The 19,502-nt window shown below is 36.1% G+C and overlaps 1 protein-coding gene across 1 annotated transcript in view; it reads right to left on the reverse strand.

Moving 5' to 3' along the window:
* Positions 1 to 11,376: 11,376 nt before the first annotated feature.
* tm9sf2 (transmembrane 9 superfamily member 2) overlaps positions 11,377 to 19,502 on the reverse strand; it is a 32,286-nt gene continuing 24,160 nt past the window's right edge. The window contains exons 11-17 of the mRNA XM_051702488.1: positions 17,549 to 17,668; positions 16,417 to 16,474; positions 15,628 to 15,787; positions 15,300 to 15,451; positions 15,034 to 15,145; positions 14,673 to 14,844; positions 11,377 to 12,396 (exon numbers count right to left, since the gene is read on the reverse strand). Of these exons, the coding sequence (XP_051558448.1) occupies positions 12,329 to 12,396; positions 14,673 to 14,844; positions 15,034 to 15,145; positions 15,300 to 15,451; positions 15,628 to 15,787; positions 16,417 to 16,474; positions 17,549 to 17,668 (842 nt within the window). The 3' untranslated portion in view covers positions 11,377 to 12,328. The remainder of the gene's footprint in view (positions 12,397 to 14,672; positions 14,845 to 15,033; positions 15,146 to 15,299; positions 15,452 to 15,627; positions 15,788 to 16,416; positions 16,475 to 17,548; positions 17,669 to 19,502) is intronic.

Genomic DNA, 19,502 nt, shown 5'->3' on the forward strand with positions numbered 1-19,502 from the left:
GACTCCAGACAAAGTCCCTTGAAGGCTGCATAGGGCCCACGGTCACATTTTTGTTTGCTGTTTACACAGTCTAGTGCTGTCACAGAGACTGGTGAGATATCTCACGACATTTATTTTAGTGATATCTTTCAGGAGAAGGAACATTATCTGCATACCATTCCAAAAAAATACAAAATAAACCTTGCTTACACCACCTTTAATGTCTTTCGATTTAACACTATTTATTTACTTATTCACTTCAAAGTAGTGAGGAACAGCATTTTTTTATTTTTTTATGTAGCGGAGTAAAAAAGTCAAATATTATGCTTTTAAATATAGTGAAGTAAAAGTACAAGTTTGCTAAAATGAAAATACTCAGAAAAAGCACAAATTTACTTAAGTACAATAACAAAGTAAAAATACTTATTTACGTTACTGCCCACCACTGACAATTTGTGATGCTACACCACTGCTTATTAGAAAAAGGTAGCTCATTACTGGAAAAGCTACACAATTGTTAAAATAGCAGACTTACTTTCACACTACTGAAAAATGTAGTTAAGTAAGAAGTGTTGCTACTTTTAGTTAGTTCCTCCACAAAGCTGTCCATAACAGACCTTCAAAACATTTGTGAAAGGAAGGAGGCAATAATAAAATGGAACAGAATACAATCGAGCTTTATTTCCATAATCAATTAACTTAATGTTGACAATAATCAATAGAGATTAGATAGGCCACAGTTAAACTGGGATAGTAAAAGTGATGGATATGTGTCCTACAGCTCTTAAGAGGCTTTAAATGAAGCAGTTGATTGCAGCTTCTCTTGAGGGTGTCAAGGATCGTCAGTCACTTCAACAGAGTCTAAATCCCATCATCCACGCTTCCAACCGCCCTACAGCGTCAGTCAGAGTCAGAGTTAGTTAGAGTCACTGCATAATTAACCCCTTGCTTAAATCTAGATAGAACAGAGATTAACTGTATATACACATACACTAGCCCTATGAGGTTCTTATTCTTATTTACACTTCAGTGGCGCCATTTCTATCCAGTCACAAACTATTTGAAAGGAAAGCAAACCTATAAACCAATCCCAAGCAAAGAAAACGACTGAAGTCTTAACAAGTGGAGTCATTAGACAGGATTAAGGCACTGCAGTGTATGAAACAGGATAAAGTGGGATTAATTAACTTCAGGGGTCTAACTCTAATCTGATGTCTTCTAAAGGCCACTTCAACCTTGTTCAAAGGTGCCAGTACACACAGTCTGCACTTATTCAACACCACCAATTGTTGTAAATTGAAAGACAATGGAAGAATTCAATCTAAATGTTTTTCAACTCAAGAGATTATTCCAAAATGCAGAGACACTGTGAGCATTTGTGCATGTGGTTGAAAAAGCATCCAAATCTAACAGATGGAATGAGTCAGTCCTCTAATTAGTGAATAACCATCCATTCATAAATAAAGCAAATGAAAGAGGACGAGAGACAGAAGGGACTGATCTGAAGGAGGACCTGTACAAGCACTGGGAGGAGTGCGGAGGCTGGACAGGGTCATCTTTTCAAGGCCTTGCATTTTTACTGACTCCTGGCAAACCAAATAACCAGATTGTGTGATCCGTTATAGACACAGAGACATTGTGGGGCAAGTGAGGATTGGACACGGACACACTGGCATTCCACGGCCCTATTGTGACCTGACTGAAAGAAGACAAAGAGACACCCCGCTGATCAGAATCTGACGGGACGCCCCAAGAGACACAGGGCCACAACTGACCCTCTTTTCCAGGTGAAAAGGGGGTGAAAGAGGGAGGAAAATAAGAAAGACAGCAAGAGAGAGAGAGAGAAAAAGGGTTGAGGGGGGAAAAAGCAGAAGGGGAGTGACGAACGTCTGCGGTGTGACAGAGGGACAAAGACTCCAGAAGACCCGTGACGGGAAAAAGAGTGTGAGTGGTTGTAGTGGGTGGAGGAAAGAGAAAGAAAGAGATAAAAGAGAGAGATGGAGGACAAAAGTGTTTGGTCAGGCAGAAAAGCAAAGACACTATATGCCAGTTGGTCATTTCCAGACCAACGCGAGCTTTAGATGGAGTTATCTTAAGTGTTGAATTGTAGAACAGTGTAATATAACCTGACAAGTAGCTTTAAAACTGGAAATATTAAACTAGGATAGGAATTTGATGTTTTATAAAATCAAAAAGATTGTTGATTACAGACTAGCATGTCTTAATTAGTCATGAGTCATCCTTAATGAGTCATGTGTCACAGTCGAGTTCTGTAAATGAATAAACCTATATAAATTAGATACATCATAATAAATGTATTTAAAAAAAAATAATGGTAACACTGTACAGTTAACTCTTTAGTTAACAACATTAGTTAACATGAACTAACAAATGAACAATACTTTTACAGCATTTATTAATCTTGGTTATTGTTAATTTCAACATCGTAATACATCTTTTAAAATCAAAAGTTGTATGTTAACATTAGTTCATGCACTATGAACTAGCACAAACTAACAACTGTATTTTTATTAACTAACACTAGCAAATATAAATAAATGCTGAAAAAAATATATTGTTAATTGTTAGTTCATGATATCTAATGCATTAACTAATGTTAATGAATGGAACCTTATTGTAAAGTGTTACCATTATAATAAATGTATTAATCAAATCAAATTAAATGAATAAATATTAATAAATTGTAAAATAAAAATAAAAATCGCTGGGTGTATTCAATAATTACAAATAAAAAATAAATTCAAGCTGAATTAGTACAGTGGCAATAAAAAGTATGTGAACCCTTTGCATTTATGTATATATTTGTTTTAAAATCTGGTTTAATCTTCATCTAAATTACTATAATGAACAAACACAATCTGTTTTAACCAATAACACAAAAATAATTGTATTGTTCTTGTACACATTGAATACATCATTCAAACATTCACAGTGTAGGTTGGAAAAAAGTATGTGAACCCCTGGGTTAATGATGTTAACCTAGGTTATTTGTCTGTTTAGGACCGTGTGTGTCCTTAATAAAAATATATGTGTATATATGTATGTGTATATATATATATATATATATATATATATATATATATATATATATATATACTTTTTTCTTTTCAATATTTATCTATTTTTTATTCAATTTTAATTATTTAAGACAAATTCCTTGTATGTGTAAGCATACTTGGCAATAAAGCTCATTCTGATTCTGATTCTAAAGCTTTGATGATGTCAACAAAACCAAATTAGAGTCAGGAGTTGGCAAGACTGGCATCCAATTAATGAAAAGAGATTAGAGGTGTGGGTTAGAGCTATTTTGACTTATAAAAAAAAAGCACTCAAACATTTTGAATTTGCTATTCACAAGTACCATCTATTGATGTGGACAATGCCTTGCAAAAAAAAAAAAAAAAAGAGATCTCAGAAGACCTACAAAATTGTTGCTTTGCATAAAGCTGGAAAGAGTTGCAAAGTTATCTCAAAGAGCTTAGATATTCATATGTCCACAGATAGACAAATTGTCTATAAATGGAGATGATTTAGTACTGTGGCTACTCTCCCTTCAAGTGTCCAACCAGCCAAGATGACTCAAAGGACACTCTGCAGAATGCTCAATGAGGTAAAAAAAAAAAAAAAAAGAAAGAAAGAAAGAAAGAAAAAAAGAGATCTAGAGTGACAGCAAAAGAATTGAAGAAATCATTGGAACTGGTTAACATCTCTGTTCATGAGTCTACTATACAGAAAACGTTAAACAGGCATGTGTCCATTAGCGGTGTGCAGCGAAGCAATTATCTGTATTTGTATCTGTCTGTTCATATGACAAAATTATCAGTATCTGTCTCTGTATTTGGATAGAACCGGGTGTGGCCGGGGCTTAAACCGGAAGTGCGTTAAAACTAAATGAAATGCCCATTTGTAAGTGTTACTGTTATATTTATAGTTTCTATTGATAAAATATGCCTTGTATATGCATTTTCATAACAATAGCCTAATCATAATAATAATAATAATAATAATAATTATTATTATTATTATTATTATTATTATTATTATTATTATACAATTATTATTTAAAAAATATATTATTTTATTCTTCTTTTTTTTTTCTTTCTTACCAGATGAAGCTGAATTTGTAGGCTACATTAACTGTGGAATATGTTGTGGTGTTTCCTGGTATTTCAGATATAAATATCTGCATGAAACAGAATTTTCATTTGTCTGTGCATGTATAACAACATTATTCTGAAGGCAGGAGGTCCCAAGCAAAATGTGAAATGTCAAGCACACATTTTGCAGTGAATAATAAATACAAATTCAAACATTAAAAAAGAAATTAAAATAAAATAATTCTATCCTACAATAAGACACCATTATATAGTTAAATAATAATAATAATGTTACATTTATATAGCACCTATTTATATATACCAGAGTTCAAGCACACTTAACATTTTCAAATATAGCAGTTTAAAGAAGAAAAGAAAAGAAAAGAAAAGAAAAGACGGACTTTCAGTTTCTTCGTTTTACATAAGGAGGAATATTCCGAATAGATGAATAATCTATGGAGCATTTAAACCTATATGGAGCATTTTAAATTTTTTTCAGAATAAAGTCTTAACTGGTTAATAACCTTAATCGCTGATGTGGATATAAATGTGGTCAACTTTAAAAGACGGATAGACGAGCTCCGACGTGAAATCATCACTTCAGGTCAGTAATTTAAAATCACGCTCAAATTTAGGCTATAAATAAATACACAGAAATCACGTGTGAATTGTGTGATACAATAACATAGACATTTCAAGAAGAGGAATGTGTACATGATGTCATATCTTAGTTAATATTACACTTGACTGCAAATGGAGTCGAGACCGCGCACATCCGATCTGAGATAACAATGAGTGCATTTTCATTCATAAGGTTTACACTGTAGAACAATTGGCTGCACAGATTCAAAAATCTTTGTAATTTTGGATATGTTTATTTAAAATGTTGCTTTATCCTTGTGCTTTTTGGATAATCAGCCATACAAATATTTTTTATATTATTCGGATGAATCTGTCATTCGGTTTGAAGTCATTATTCGTGCCTTTCCGAATAAAGTATAAGGCACATCCCTAGTGTCCATGGCAGGACACCACAAAGGAAGCTGCTGTTTCCAACAAAAACATTGCTGCGTGCCTGAAGTTTGCCAAAGACCACCTTGACATTCCACAACACTACTGGGAAAATGTTTTGTGGACTGATGAAACTAAGGTTTAATTGTTTGGGAAGAACATTTACATTTATGCATTTGGCAGATGCTTTTATCCAAAGCAACTTACAGTGCCCTGATTACAGGGACAATCCCCCTGGAGCAATCTGGAGTTAAGTGCCTTGCTCAAGGACACAATGGTGGTGGCTGTGGGGATTGAACCAACAACCTTCCACTACCAATTCAGTGCTTTAGTCCACTATACCACCACATAAAGCGTATGGTGGTAAAAAGTGCACCGCATACCAGCATGAAAATATCCTCCCAACAGTGAAGTATAGTAGAAGGAGAATCTAAGGGGCTGCTTTGCTGCTTCGGGGGCCTGGACCGCTTGTCATCATCTAGGAAAAAATGAATTCACAAGTTAATCAAGATATCCTACAGGATAATTTTATGGTGGCTCTGCGCCAGCTGAAGCTCAGTAGAAGTTGGGTGATGCAGCAGGACAATGACCCTAAACTTCAAAGTAAATCCACTTCAGAATGGTTTCAAAAAAAGAAAATCCACCTTTTGGAGTGGCCTGGCCAGACCTCAGACATTAACCCAATAGAGATGCTGTGGAATGACCTCAAGAGAGCCGCTCAGAATGGTCCCAAATTCCACATACTTTTTCTTGCCACTGTATAATAAAGGTACCATGCACATTCTGAGAGATTAAACAGCCTCCAGCAAATCACCTCATCAAATTTGAGGTACCACAAAAAAGAGTGGGAGAACAACAGAGAAAAAGAGAGAGGGAGACATAAGACAGTATGAAAGAAAGAGAGACTTGGTGTCATTGGGTGACAGACATTCTTTGCATTTTAAGACCTCATCAAAGCCTCTTTAGTGCTACAGAACCGTGACAAACTTAATCATTTAATTTGGATTGGTTTTCTTAGGACACACACAAAAGGATATATAAAAAAGTATGATTTATTAATGTACATAAAAATCCATTTGTTATTAAAAACTGACATATAACCATTAGTAAAAAAACTACGATATTCCAGATGCAAAAATGTGAATTGAATTTACTTACTCTTACTTATTAATTACTGATAGCCAGAAATGGTTCATACGACTGCTTTAGCATATTGTATGTGCCAATAAATCTTCTCTGGCCTGCAGCAGAATAAAAGTGCAAAGTGGGAATTTAGACTGAAGTACAGGTTTTCATGACAGGCTGAGAAGCCAAAATAAGCACACTATGGTTTTTCAATCACAACAGGCATCTGAGTCCCTGCACAGCCAGCAGGGCGCAAAATAAAAACTGGTGTTTCCTCGACATTGGGCACTTTTAGCACTGTGGACTTCTAGAAAGTAGTCTCGTTAAAACATTTTTCAGATACTTTTTTAAATTAAGTCTCCAAATGGATATGCATCATAGAAGATTTTAGGCATTTTTTCTGAAAGTCATGAAAATACCCACCACAGTGTCATTTCCACCACATCTCAAATTCTGTATTGTGTTTCTGTTGTGGAAATGAAGGTGAAGGAAATTGCATTTTTAATGTTTTTTAAATAAAATGGCTAATTCAATTGTCATGCTAAAACAGTCAAAGCCATACATAAAAGGTATAAGAAAATACAGAAAATAACATATGAAGGCCTGGTAAAAAGTTGTTTTAATGTGACCTTCATTAAACATAAATAAATCAATAAAATAAAATAAAGTTTAAATCTGTTTATTTTAATAAAGATCAACCACTGGGACATGAAGGTGCCTGAAGTTGCAGGAAAACCCCCAATACTGACAAGTCACACTGATAAACAATCAAGTTATAAAGTATTCTTTAATATAAAGAACACCAACTATAAAGAAGACCAAAGTCTCAAAGATTTCAGCAGTCAGACACACTGCAGTGTCCAATGAGAAGATATAGGCTAAACCTTTTAATGATCAAATTATTTTCCATCACCACTCTAAAAATCTTAGTGAATAACCTGTGTGTGATTTCTGCAACACTAGCCTCACTAAACAGAATCGCTAAAGTAAAGTTGTTTTCAAACAGATATTTGAATAAACCCTTCCTCTAACATTGGTCGAAAAAACAGATAGCCCTGCCCCAAACTCATGGCCTTGGTTGAGCCGATGTTGCTGTGTCAAACTGACCGGGCCTCACAAATATTCAGAGCAATTTTGAAAAACGCTACAGCATTTACACTTTTCAGGGAAACCAACCTACTAATGGCTGACTTATAGTTATTTCTACATAGTATGACAGGATAGGAGAAAGCATTTTAACATAGAAAAAATTACACACCACCTTTAAGCTGGGAAGATACAGGGATAGTTCACCCAATAACCCCTGAAACGTTCTTTCTTCTGTGGAACATAAAATGAGATGTTAGGCAGAATGTCAGCCATAGTTGCCATTTACTTTCATTGCATTTTTTTCATACAATAAAAGTGAATGGTGACTATGTCATTCTGCCTAAAATCTCCTTTTGTGTTCCACGGTCGAAAGAAAGTCATACTGATTTTGAACAACATGAGGGTGAGTAATGATGACAGAATTTTCATTCTTGGGTGGACTGTCTCTTTAAGTTTATATACAGCCTCTTGATTCTTGATGCTATGCTTGCAAGAAAAACCCACAAAGACTCTTTTATCTTTGTTGAATGTGTTCATTAAACAATTGAGACTGGTCTTATTCACTCTTAAAGACGACAACACAGCTGACTAACACTGAGCTGTCCCAGCAGACACACTCTCAAAAGTTTTTATTCTGTCCTTAAAAGAAACCACTCAAGCCTTTGATCCAATGAATAGACTTTCCCTCATTTGGGTGTCTGAATACGAACAAGAGCCCCGAAATGAAGCGTTAAGCAAGCAGGATTAGAATAGAGGGTGATTCAGCTGTGAAAATCCCTCTTTTTAATGGCTGTTGATGAAATTTGCACTTTATAGCTGAATTAAGCGCAGTTGCGCAGGTTGTGTGACTCAGCTGAAAGCAGGAATTTGGAAAGCACTGGCTGATCTCAGATCAGGACAAAGTGGTGAAAACAGGAAAGTGATCATTCATATGGAGTGAGCTTGAAAAAGAGAGGCTGTCCACCCACACTATTTATAAAGCACAACCTCAGTCTGAAATTTTTTAGAGGAACATGCTAACAAGGAGGGATGAAGGGGAAAAATCACAGTGAAGAGTAACATTGAAAAGAAAAATCTAGAAATGCTGGTGCAGCACTATCACTGCCAAAGATTCATTTCCAAAGTGTTGAGAAAGGTGTCAATATGTTTTGAAATAATTATTCCACCCAATATTAGCAAAAAGCGGATTCATCAATAAAGAAATTAATAAATTAGGTTTTGTGCTGAATAACACACCATTTTTTAATGTTAGGTTGAATATCACACAGCGTTTGGTTACATGTCCTGCTTTTGCTACACTTTTTGTGCAAAAAGGATCAATGATGTTCTCCGTAACCTGTCATCACTCATGCTACACAGTGGATACATTTAGGAAATGGGTGTTAGTCAACTAAGTCCCCATTATGTGGATAATGGTTTGAGAGTGAACAATGTAAACATTTGCAGTTTAACAGAGTAGGCCTAAAACATATGTGATAATTTAGCCATTTGAAATTTGTCTAAGTATAGAAAGTTTAAAACACTGTCTGCCTAACATTTTGTGCAGGATATGTCTTTTTGTCAGGTGTGGAATATAGGCCAGACCTATTACGAGAAGCCATAAAACTCTCGTCTCCAGCAAATGAAAAGAAACACAACAAAAGAGAGACTGAAGCAGCCATCTGGAAGGGATAAACAAACAAGGTATGCGAGCACGCGCACACATACTGTAGGTTCTAGTGCCTTATTTTTTTCGACACTACTGATCAGAATTGAAAACAGTGCCATCTGTTGGCTACAAAAATAAAAAATATAAAAATTCTAAAGGGACAGTTCATGCATATACAGGTGCATCTCAATAAATTAGAATGTCGTGGAAAAGTTCATTTATTTCAGTAATTCAACTCAAATTGTGAAACTCGTGTATTAAGTAAATTCAATGCACACAGACTGAAGTAGTTTAAGTCTTTGGTTCTTTTAATTGTGATGATTTTAGCTCACATTTAACAAAAACCCACCAATTCACTATCTCAAAAAATTAGAAACTGTACTGTACTTTACTGTAACTCAGTAAAAATTGTTGCATGTTGCATTTATATTTTTGTTCAGTATATATATATATATATATATATATATATATATATATATATAATTTTTTTCCCCATAATTTACTCACCCTTATGTCATTCCAAACCTATATGAATGACTCAGCATGCGTTATCTAATAGAATATCAAAAGTCACTCTTTTCTATACAATGAAAGTGAATACTGACCATGGCTGTTCCTGGTCCCCATCCACATTCAAAAAATTAAAAAAAATAATAAAAAAAAGGCAGCTTGAAATTATGCTAAATATCTCCTTTCGTTGTTCCACACAAAAAAGTCATACAAACAGGGTCAGAAATTAACAGGTACTTGCTGCAACATTGCCATCGTAAGTGACAAAAATAACCCAGAAACTAAAAATGTGGCAGCCAAAAAATAAAAATAAAACAAATAAACTCTGTAATGCATTGTAACATTTGATAAAGGTCTTAGTACTCTTTTTTCATATTTTATCCAGATTTACTTTATTGAATTGATTAGATTAAAATAATTTGAAATAAAAGGATGAAAAAAAAAAAAAAGCCCCTGAAATTTAAATACAGAGGGCAAATATTGTGCCTTAAAGCAGGGGTTTTCAAACTGGGGTCAGCAAAACTTTTTAGAGAAAAACTTTTAAAAAAAAATGTTGATTATTCATTATAACAATTTCATTCCGAATTCATTCAATAAATCACGATTATTTTATTGTACTAAAAACAGGAAAAAGATTTGGCGTAGAATTTCATATATTATGAAAAAAAAATTATTTGTAAGAAATAAGGGTTGTAATTCACTATTCCTTGAAATGCTGCTTTGAAACAATAAATATATTTAAATGCCTTAAATGAATATTCCAGGTTCAATACAAGTTAAGCTCAGACAGCATTTGTGGCATAATATTGATTACCACAAATATGTATTTGTACTTGCCCCTTTTCTTTAAAAAAATAAAGCAAAAACTGGTTACTGTGAGGCACTTACAACAGAAGTGAATGGGGACAGATTTTGAGGGTTTGAAGGCAGAAATGTGAAGCTTATAATTTTATAAAAGCACTTACATGAATTCTTCTGTTAAATCTCATGCATTACTTGAACTGTAAAGTTTATATCATTTTTACGATAGTTTTAGGGTTTGTTGACATTACATCTTCATGGTAATGGAGTTGTAAAATTGGCTATATCTTTACACAGAAAAGGCTATTAAGCGATTTTATCACAATAAAATCATGTTTACACACATTGTTTACATCTTGTGGCTATACTTTTAAAACGTGTAACATTTTTGTATTGGCCCCATTCACTTCCATTGTAAATGCCTCAGTGTACCCCAAATGGTTGCTTTTATTTTTTAAAGGGAGGGACAAGTCAAAATACATTTCTGTGGTAATCAATATTATGCCACAAATGCCGTCAACTGAGCTCAACTTGTATTGAACACGGAATATTCCTTTAATGGAAAAGTAAACTTCTGCCAATGGATCAACATGAGCACAAATAAATGACAGAAGTTTAATCTTAAGGAGAATTGTCCCCTTAAACTACACAACTGGTTAACAGAATAAAAAAAAAAAAACAATACAAAAAAACAACACTTTTTAACATTTTCTATGACTTATTTATAACACTCATGGCCCACTGCATGGCTGTTGGGAGCTGTTCTGAATACTGGACCCATGTAGGCAGTGAGGTGGGATGCTACCATTGCTCAATCTCTGCCAAAATGCTCTACAGAAAATGGGCATTCTTGGAAATATCAACAAGACCAAGTATTGACACTTCCATTTCTCCAAAGTGAAATAGTGTAAGATTTTGTTTATTAAGATGCTGATGTGCCCTTGTAGAGAATATTACTCATTAGTTGCCATTTCATTTCTCAAGGCTGTACGTTCACCCCACAGTCTTTGACATAAAAAATGGTAGACCTCATAAAAGAGCAAATAAAAGGTAAATTCTAAGATCTGCTTCAAACATTAAAAGAAACGAGAAAACTGTTGGAGACAAGGTTTTATTTTTAACATGTTTATGTTTTTCTTAATGTCTCACTTCAAACTCAGAGAAGACAAAAACCAAATCTGGGTGGCCAACGAAGCTCATATAGTTTATGGATGCACACGTTTAAATGCTGTGCATATGTACAAAGGAAATCATTTCACTCCAGTTCCCTGTGTATGGACAGGACACTTTGAATTTCACAAACCTGTTCTTCACTCAAAGGAGCAAATGAGAAAAAAAAAGGTTTTCCCCTGTGATAATGAGGCACACAATGTGTTGAGGCATACACAGAGAGAGAGAGAGAGATAGATGAACAGAAACTAAGAAAAAAAAAAAAAAGAGAGCAAAATGACCAAACAGAAAACGATAAATAGACACCCCCCCCCCGACTGGTTATAAACAAGTATACGCAAGCAATAATTGTACAGTACCAACATGATGAAAAGAAAATAATTAACACTTCCCCACTCGAAATCACTTGTTTTTATCTCTATTTTCTTTATGCATTTATAGAAAATGCTATTTACAAAAACATACTTGTGACACGTCAACGATTTAATGACAAACTTGAGCTACTTATCTGTGATTTATGCATTACCCTTTCATTTGAATGTTAGGGGAAAAAAAGAAAAGAAAAAAGTAATATCTACAAAATACAAATTCCAAATCTCAATTACTTGTGTAAGTTGCAATGGTCAATGAGCATATTTGCTGTATTCAGTTCCAACTAAAGAACCTGACGTGTTGATTTCTTCAAACGTTTGAATATGCATTACTACTGCACACGTACACAGCAAAGTAAACGGAACTTGTAGTGTTGATTTAGAGTTGTTGGTGTAAAGCAGGGTCGCCATGAAAACAGATACAGTTAAACAGCGCTTAGGTCCCTCCATTTTGGGAGCTCTCATTGAGCGGAGAAGTGTTCAGTCTCATCTGAGATTGGTTTAATTTAATCCACTTTCACCACGCTGTATATCTTAGTGACAAACCAAAAGCAGGTGAAGAATCCAATTGTACCTGGAAGCAAAATATATAGAAATGATGCAGATTACTAAAACACAAAACTCAGTACATCACTACACAATATTATCTGAAGTGCAATATTATCAGCCTCCTTGCATCCAAAATGATTCTGTATGGAGACATTTTCTTGCATGCTTCGCTCAGGCCTCTATAATGGTTACCCAGTTTAAGAGAAACCTGAGAAAGTCTAGAGAAAGTTTCCAACCTGCATCTTCAATAATTCCTTGCATTACAGATGTCAAAATTACTTAGGTACAAAGTCCATACTAAATTTTAAAAGATGTAACGATACCAGTCTTTCTGCAGTACCATAAGTATTAAGTACAAACTCTATTCAGGATGTGCTCTGTCTGACTGAGAGGCAGCTTCTTTCTATGTGTGCACTTAAGAAAATGCAGATACACTGTCAAATACACTTCAAAATTCAGTTAAAATGCCCGTCTTGGTGAGGTATTAACGTAAACAGTCAGTTTCTAAAGAATGTAAACAGTGAATCTTTCAAAATATCAGATCTGTGCCACTGTCTAGTATGTCATTAATATTAATCAAACAACAAGAAAACCACTTACTGCTCTTGGCTGGATAACTTTAATAGCTTGAAATTTTTTTTATATTATTTATAGAATCATACAGTGAAGCAGAAAAAAAAAAAAACTATTTTCCATGACTGGAAAACTACATTGCAAAATTCAAGGTTTTCCAATACGTGTGGGAACCCTAGTTCTTATTTTATTACTGACTGTTTATTTGTGTTAAATAATTACTTTAGAACTTGAAACAATGTTAACTTAACAAATTAGTATTTGTTTTTGCTGTGGTATAGAAATTAATATTAAGAATCATGAAATTTCACTGGTATTTGTACCGACTTCTGAAATTTGTGGTATCGTATCTTGACAGCCTTAAGGCCCCGATATACTTTATACGAAATCGAAGAACAAACGGGTGTGATGTCATTTAAAACAAAATCTGGAAGGTGTTTTTGCATTCGTTTCAGTGGTTCGTAACAGCTCGTCTGGGCAAACTTTTAGAAAAAAATTATTTCCCGCTGCTAAACACCTTCTTACTGCCATTGGTCCATGTCATCAGTAGGTGTGACCTGGAGCTCCACCTACCTTGAGGCCAACAGCTAATTTTGTCTACATTGTTCAGTCAGTCAAGATCAGTCAACAAGAACACTCCGGCGTGCAATGTTATTAGCGAACTGGTGCAAACGTACCTACATCTGTACGATCGTCCTCTCAGAGATATTTTCCAAGACCGTGTCATGCAATTTATTTATTTTTTTGTTTAATTTAATTGTCAAATCTACTCAAATACTCTTGTGTGTCCATTCACTCATGTGCCATCTGCAGAGAAAGCCATTCACACATCTGCTCAAAGTAAGATATGCCTCATCATTCTTTTGTCTTTATTCTGCACATTAACACTTGTATACAATTATCTTTGTAGTACTATCAGTGTCATCATAAATTACAATAACAGTGTGTAACCGGTGCATATTATAGCTGCGTGTTAGTGCATTAGCGTCTTTAATTCAAAATGTAAACAAGACAAATTAATTTTCTACTGCATATATATTACTTTATATATTATCATCATCGAGTGGTTAAAACAGCTTCTTTTACGGACCTCATGAATTATTCTCATAGAAAAAGGCATAAAGTAATTTTAATGTCACATTAGTTAAGGTTTTACATGTAGCGTCCTCATATTTAAATGAACTTCTAATCACCTCCCACAGCGTTCTGCTGGGATGTCTGAATGTTTGCAAAACATTATATGGTTGCTCGGCTGTTTAGAACTTTAAACACTTTTTTTTTTTTTTAACCCCTGAATGAAGAACAAAGAAGAACTTCTCCATAAGTATATCGGGCCTTTAGTTGAAACTGTCACCTTTGGCCTGTTCAGTGTTCACTTTTGGTTGCAAGGCATTATTCTTTGTAAAGCTGCTCTGGAACAATATGTATTGTGAAATAAACTGCAATAACAATAATGAAATAAAGTACAACCCCACCAAACATTTAGATGTACATGACTAACAGCATCTATGGTTTCTTGATTACCACACCTTCTCTTCACTCAAAATCACTGATCTGACATTTAATGCAGCTGTGATAGATGAAGCATTTCTGTTTGTTTTCAAGCCCAACAAATTGTTTGTTTGTTCTTGTTCACCCCATTTAGACAAGACAAAGACAAAAACAGACATATGTATAGACACAAACACAGATCTCTCTAACCCTCTTAATGCTTAAATGCACACAGACCTGTGAAGAGGAAGAAGATGAGAGCCATAATCATGGTGTAGCCGAAGTAAAGGATAGTGCTGGCCAGTCCACTGATTTGCAACTTAGAGAAGAAGTAATGGATGGCGTAGACCAGGAAATAGACTGCTGTAAATCCACTGGTCAGAAAGGAACGCCACTGCCAGTGATAGTCCTAAGACATACACACACCGAAAACAAATAAATAAATAAAAACAATTACCCAAAATATGTCAAGTCGTTTGTTGGTCATTTGTTGAGATTACACAGACAATTGTGCAAAAAACACAAACATACAGTACGCAAACACAATGGTAAACAAGCGCATAAGAAAATAAAGTAAATATGAATTGTGTATTCTCACCTCAGCACACAGGTGGAAGTAGCAGAGGAGAATTGTGGCCTCAGAGCAGGTGATGACCAGGATGATGAAGACCAGGAAGAGAAAGCCAAACATATAGTACATCTGATGAGACCTGTAACAGCATTTCAAAAGAAATAACAACATGTTAAAAGGGGTTTGGTAAAGGCCAGGAACTAAAGGCTAAATGTAAATTAGATGATTTTCATGGTTGGGTATTCTTGGAAATGTATTAAAACTAGAGAAGTGATTTAGACATCAGTACTGACCAGATGCTGTTGAGGATGAAGAAGAGCTGGATGAAGATGCAGCCGAATGGCAGGATTCCACCCATGACGATGCCGGGAAGAGGTTTGGTGTAAAAAGACTGCTCTGGAATCTGTCTTGGGATCTGATTGGTCCGCACTGGATGTTCAATTCCCTGAAATGACACAGATTAAAAACAGCTCAATATTTATTACTTCAGCAGATGAAGAGTGAAGAAATGTAATAGGGATAACAGAAAGGGTTTGATACTGATAGGGTGACGAGAAGTAATAAGTAAAAAAAATATTGAGAAGTTCTTGGTGAGAGATTTTGACAGTAAATGAAGCTTACGTTCTTCTTAAAGCCGAAGTATGCTCCAATAAAGGTGAGAGGCACGGAGATACAGAACCACAGAGCCAGGATGGCCACCAGAGTGCCAAATGGCATGGCAGCTGATGACCCCTCACCCCACAAAATCAGATTCATTATGAAAAAATCTGCAAACACCACCCTGAAGAGTATACAAATTAAAACACATGAATACAGGCCACAATTACTCAAGCTACATGAAAAAGAAAGTCTAAAGCACTCGACTTTCTCAAGTCTTTAACCAATCTTCTAAAAGTTCAAGTTCAAAATTAAAGGTGCTGTAAGCGATTTTTTTTTTTTTTCCATGACAAGGTATGCAAAAAATGTTTGTACACCCTGAAAGATATCACTGAAATAAGTGTCATAAGATCTCAACAGTCTCTATGACAGCTCTAGACTTTCTTAACAGCAAACAAAAATGTGTCCATGGACAGTGGTCTCTGACGCTTTGACGCGTTCTCATAGTGTTGTCATTGCAGCGAATTATTAAGGCTTAATGCCATATTCCGATTTAAAATTTGTCTCTTTCGCTACGGTTGTGTTTGACAACCATGGGAACAGGCTTTGTGTAGGTTTCAGTGGTATTGGTGCTGTGTTTTGGAAAAAGGGGGCATGGGTAAATCAACGGCTCAGTCTTGTGGAAGGTAGAACGGCTAAAATCGCTTACAGAACCTTTAAGCAAGATCTGCCTTTGATTCCAATAATAAAACCGTTTAAGGAAACAAAATTCATCGATTTCTAATGAAATGATAGGTTTCTCCATTTACCCACCCTGGACACAGAAAAGCCGTCAACAGCACGTTGGTCTTCCACTTCTCCCCACCGAAGGCTGGACAAAGAGGGAGAGAGGGAGGGAGACAGAGAAAGAGAGCTCATTAGTTGACCTCATATCATCAAAGATTCAAACTTTAGTACTAAATCACAACGTTCCAGAAAGATCGAAGTAATGTAACAGTAGTGCTATCTGTTGAATAACAGGTGTTTCTCGATTTGTTTTGCAGGAGACTGACATTTATTTTAAGTGTTTGATAAGGTGCATTGTGAATCTCATTGTGAAGTAAGGACAGGAATTTGTATTTATTTTTTAAAACAAAAATCAACTGGTGGAAGTGTGTGCAAAAATATTCATCGATCCCACAGGAGTGGGGTTGATGTAATCGAATAATAGCAATCTTTTATTTTTTTTATATAAAAATATCGTGAAAATATTGCTTGCATATTGCCCAGCCCAATCTCTCTCTGACAGCCCTAATTCTACAGGAAGGTAAATCTTCAGGACCAGGACAGACTAAATCTAATGGCTGCTTCAGACTTGACTGTATCCAAAATTATCTCACCAGAGAGATATTCGCAAACATGAATTGTGGTGTATAAACAGTAAAGTACAATACAAAATATGCTCCGGTCAGAAAGAGGTCTATCTTTTTTTTTTTCCCAGTATGTCACTTCTCAAAAAGACTCCTTTATCTTTGTGTCTTCACTCCCACAAACACATTCAAAAACTACAAGCTTACAAGGATGAATATTCACAACGAGTTAACCTGCACAGTTAAGACAGATTCATGATTTAAACGTTTTTGAAAAATAGTTTGGAGAAAAAACTGACAAAAAGAACAGATGAAACATCTGTCAGATCACTGATGTTCAACAGATATCACTCAGCAGACTGATCTACAACGGATATCATAGCAGGACACGGCAGGTTGGGAAAAAGGGAACGAGGTCTCATTGTTTTCTGCACAAGCCGTTTACCACAACTAAACCAAAAAAGCAGCAGGGGTGTGTATGCCTGCCTGTTTGAGTAGAGGGCTCTTCTGACACTAATTAAATCTAACGAACTGCAGACAGCCCAAATGAAGTGAGGATCAGGAGGTGAAAGGTTGAACCCCAGGTGCGTACTTACATTTGTAATAGCGGGCGGCCACGTAACCAGCTGGGGTACCCAGCAGCACCCAAAGCACCACCGCACATGTCATCAGAGCTCCACGATTAGCAGGAGACAGGAAACCCAAACATGCAAAAACTACAGGAAGAGAGAGGGGAAACATCAAGTTCAGGGTTGCAGTTTAAGTGTTTCTAGCATTTTAGTCTGAGTGTGTCGATGTCACTCAAAAACTAAAAAAATTCTGTCAAATAAAACTTCAAAAATTTGAGGTGGAGATGCAACAAACATAAGAGCTCAAGAATCTATTTTAGACCTGTCCTCAAATCATGTCGATGAATTGTGTCAATCGCAAGGAGACAATTAACCATACAAAATATGTACATATTTAAGTACTGTAAAATATCCTGCTTATTTCACAGCTCAAAAAATATATGAGACTATATATACTGTACTTTAAAACTCAGATCTGTAGGTAGTAATGTAAAACAGAAACCAATAAGTCAAATAACTAACAATGGTTCTGTACGACAACTACATTTAAAAAGGTGCAGGGCCCTAAGAGATATAAAGGGAATCACTTAACATTATATTGGACAAATCATTGTGCCTGTGGCCAGAGTACATGTCACTTTAGGTACTTGTAGCTTTTACAGTACATCCAGAAAGTATTCACAGTGTTTCACTTTTTCCACATTTTGTTATGTTACAGCCTTATTCCAAAATGGATTAAATTCATTATTTTCCTCAAAATTCTACAAACAATACCCCATAATGACAACGTGAAAGAAGTTTGTTTGAAATCTTTGCAAATTTATAAAAAAATAAAAATAAAAAAAAAACACATGTACATAAGTATTCACAGCCTTTGCTCAATACTTTGTTGAAGCCTTTGGCACCAATTACAGCCTCAAGTCTTTTTGAGTATGATGCTTCAAGCTTGGCACACCTATTTTTGGGCAGTTTCTCGCATTATTTGCAGGACCTCTCAAGCTCCATCAGGTTGGATGGGGAGCGTCGGTGCACAGCCATTTTCAGATCTCTCCAGAGATGTTCAATCGGGTTCAAGTCTGGGCTCTGACTGGGCCACTCAAGGACATTCACAGAGTTGTCCCGTAGCCACTCCTTTGTTATCTTGCCTGTGTGCTTAGGGTCGTTGTCCTGTTGGAAAATGAACCTTTGCCCCAGTCTGAGGTCCAGAGCGCTCTGGAGCAGGTTTTCATCAAGGATGTCTCTGTACATTGCTGCATTCATCTTTCCCTCGATCCTGACTAGTCTTCCAGTTCCTGCCGCTGAAAAACATTCCCACAACATGATGCTGCCACCACCATGCTTCACTGTAGGGATGGTATTGGCCAGGTGATGAGCAGTGCCTTGTTTCCTCCAGACATGATGCTTGCCATTCAGGCCAAAGAGTTCAATCTTTGTTTCTCATGGTCCGAGTGTCCTTCAGGTGCCTTTTGGCAAACTCCAGGCGGGCTGTCATGTGCCTTTTACTGAGGAGTGGCTTCCGTCTGGCCACTCTACCATACAGGCCTGATTGGTAGAGTGCTGCAGAGATGGTTGTTCTTCTGGAATGTTCTCCTCTCTCCACAGAGAAATGCTGGAGCTCTGTCAGAGTGACCATCGGGTTCTTGGTCACCTCCCTGATGAAGGCTCTTCACCACCGATCGCTCAGTTTGGCCAGGCGGCCAGCTCTAGGAAGAGTCCTGATGGTTCCAAACTTCTTCCATTTATGGATGATGGAGGCCACTGTGCTCATTGGGACCTTCAATGCTGCAGAAATGTTTCTGTACCCTTCCCCAGATCTGTGCCTCGATACAATCCTGTCTCGGAGGTCTACAGACAATTCCTTGGACTTCATGGCTTGGTTTGTGCTCTGACATGCACTGTTAACTGTGGGACCTTATATAGACAGGTGTGTGCCTTTCCAAATCATGTCCAATCAACTGAATTTACCACAGGTGGACTCCAA

This window comes from Myxocyprinus asiaticus, chromosome 7, assembly GCF_019703515.2.
Source record: "Myxocyprinus asiaticus isolate MX2 ecotype Aquarium Trade chromosome 7, UBuf_Myxa_2, whole genome shotgun sequence".
Lineage (NCBI taxonomy): Eukaryota > Metazoa > Chordata > Actinopteri > Cypriniformes > Catostomidae > Myxocyprinus > Myxocyprinus asiaticus.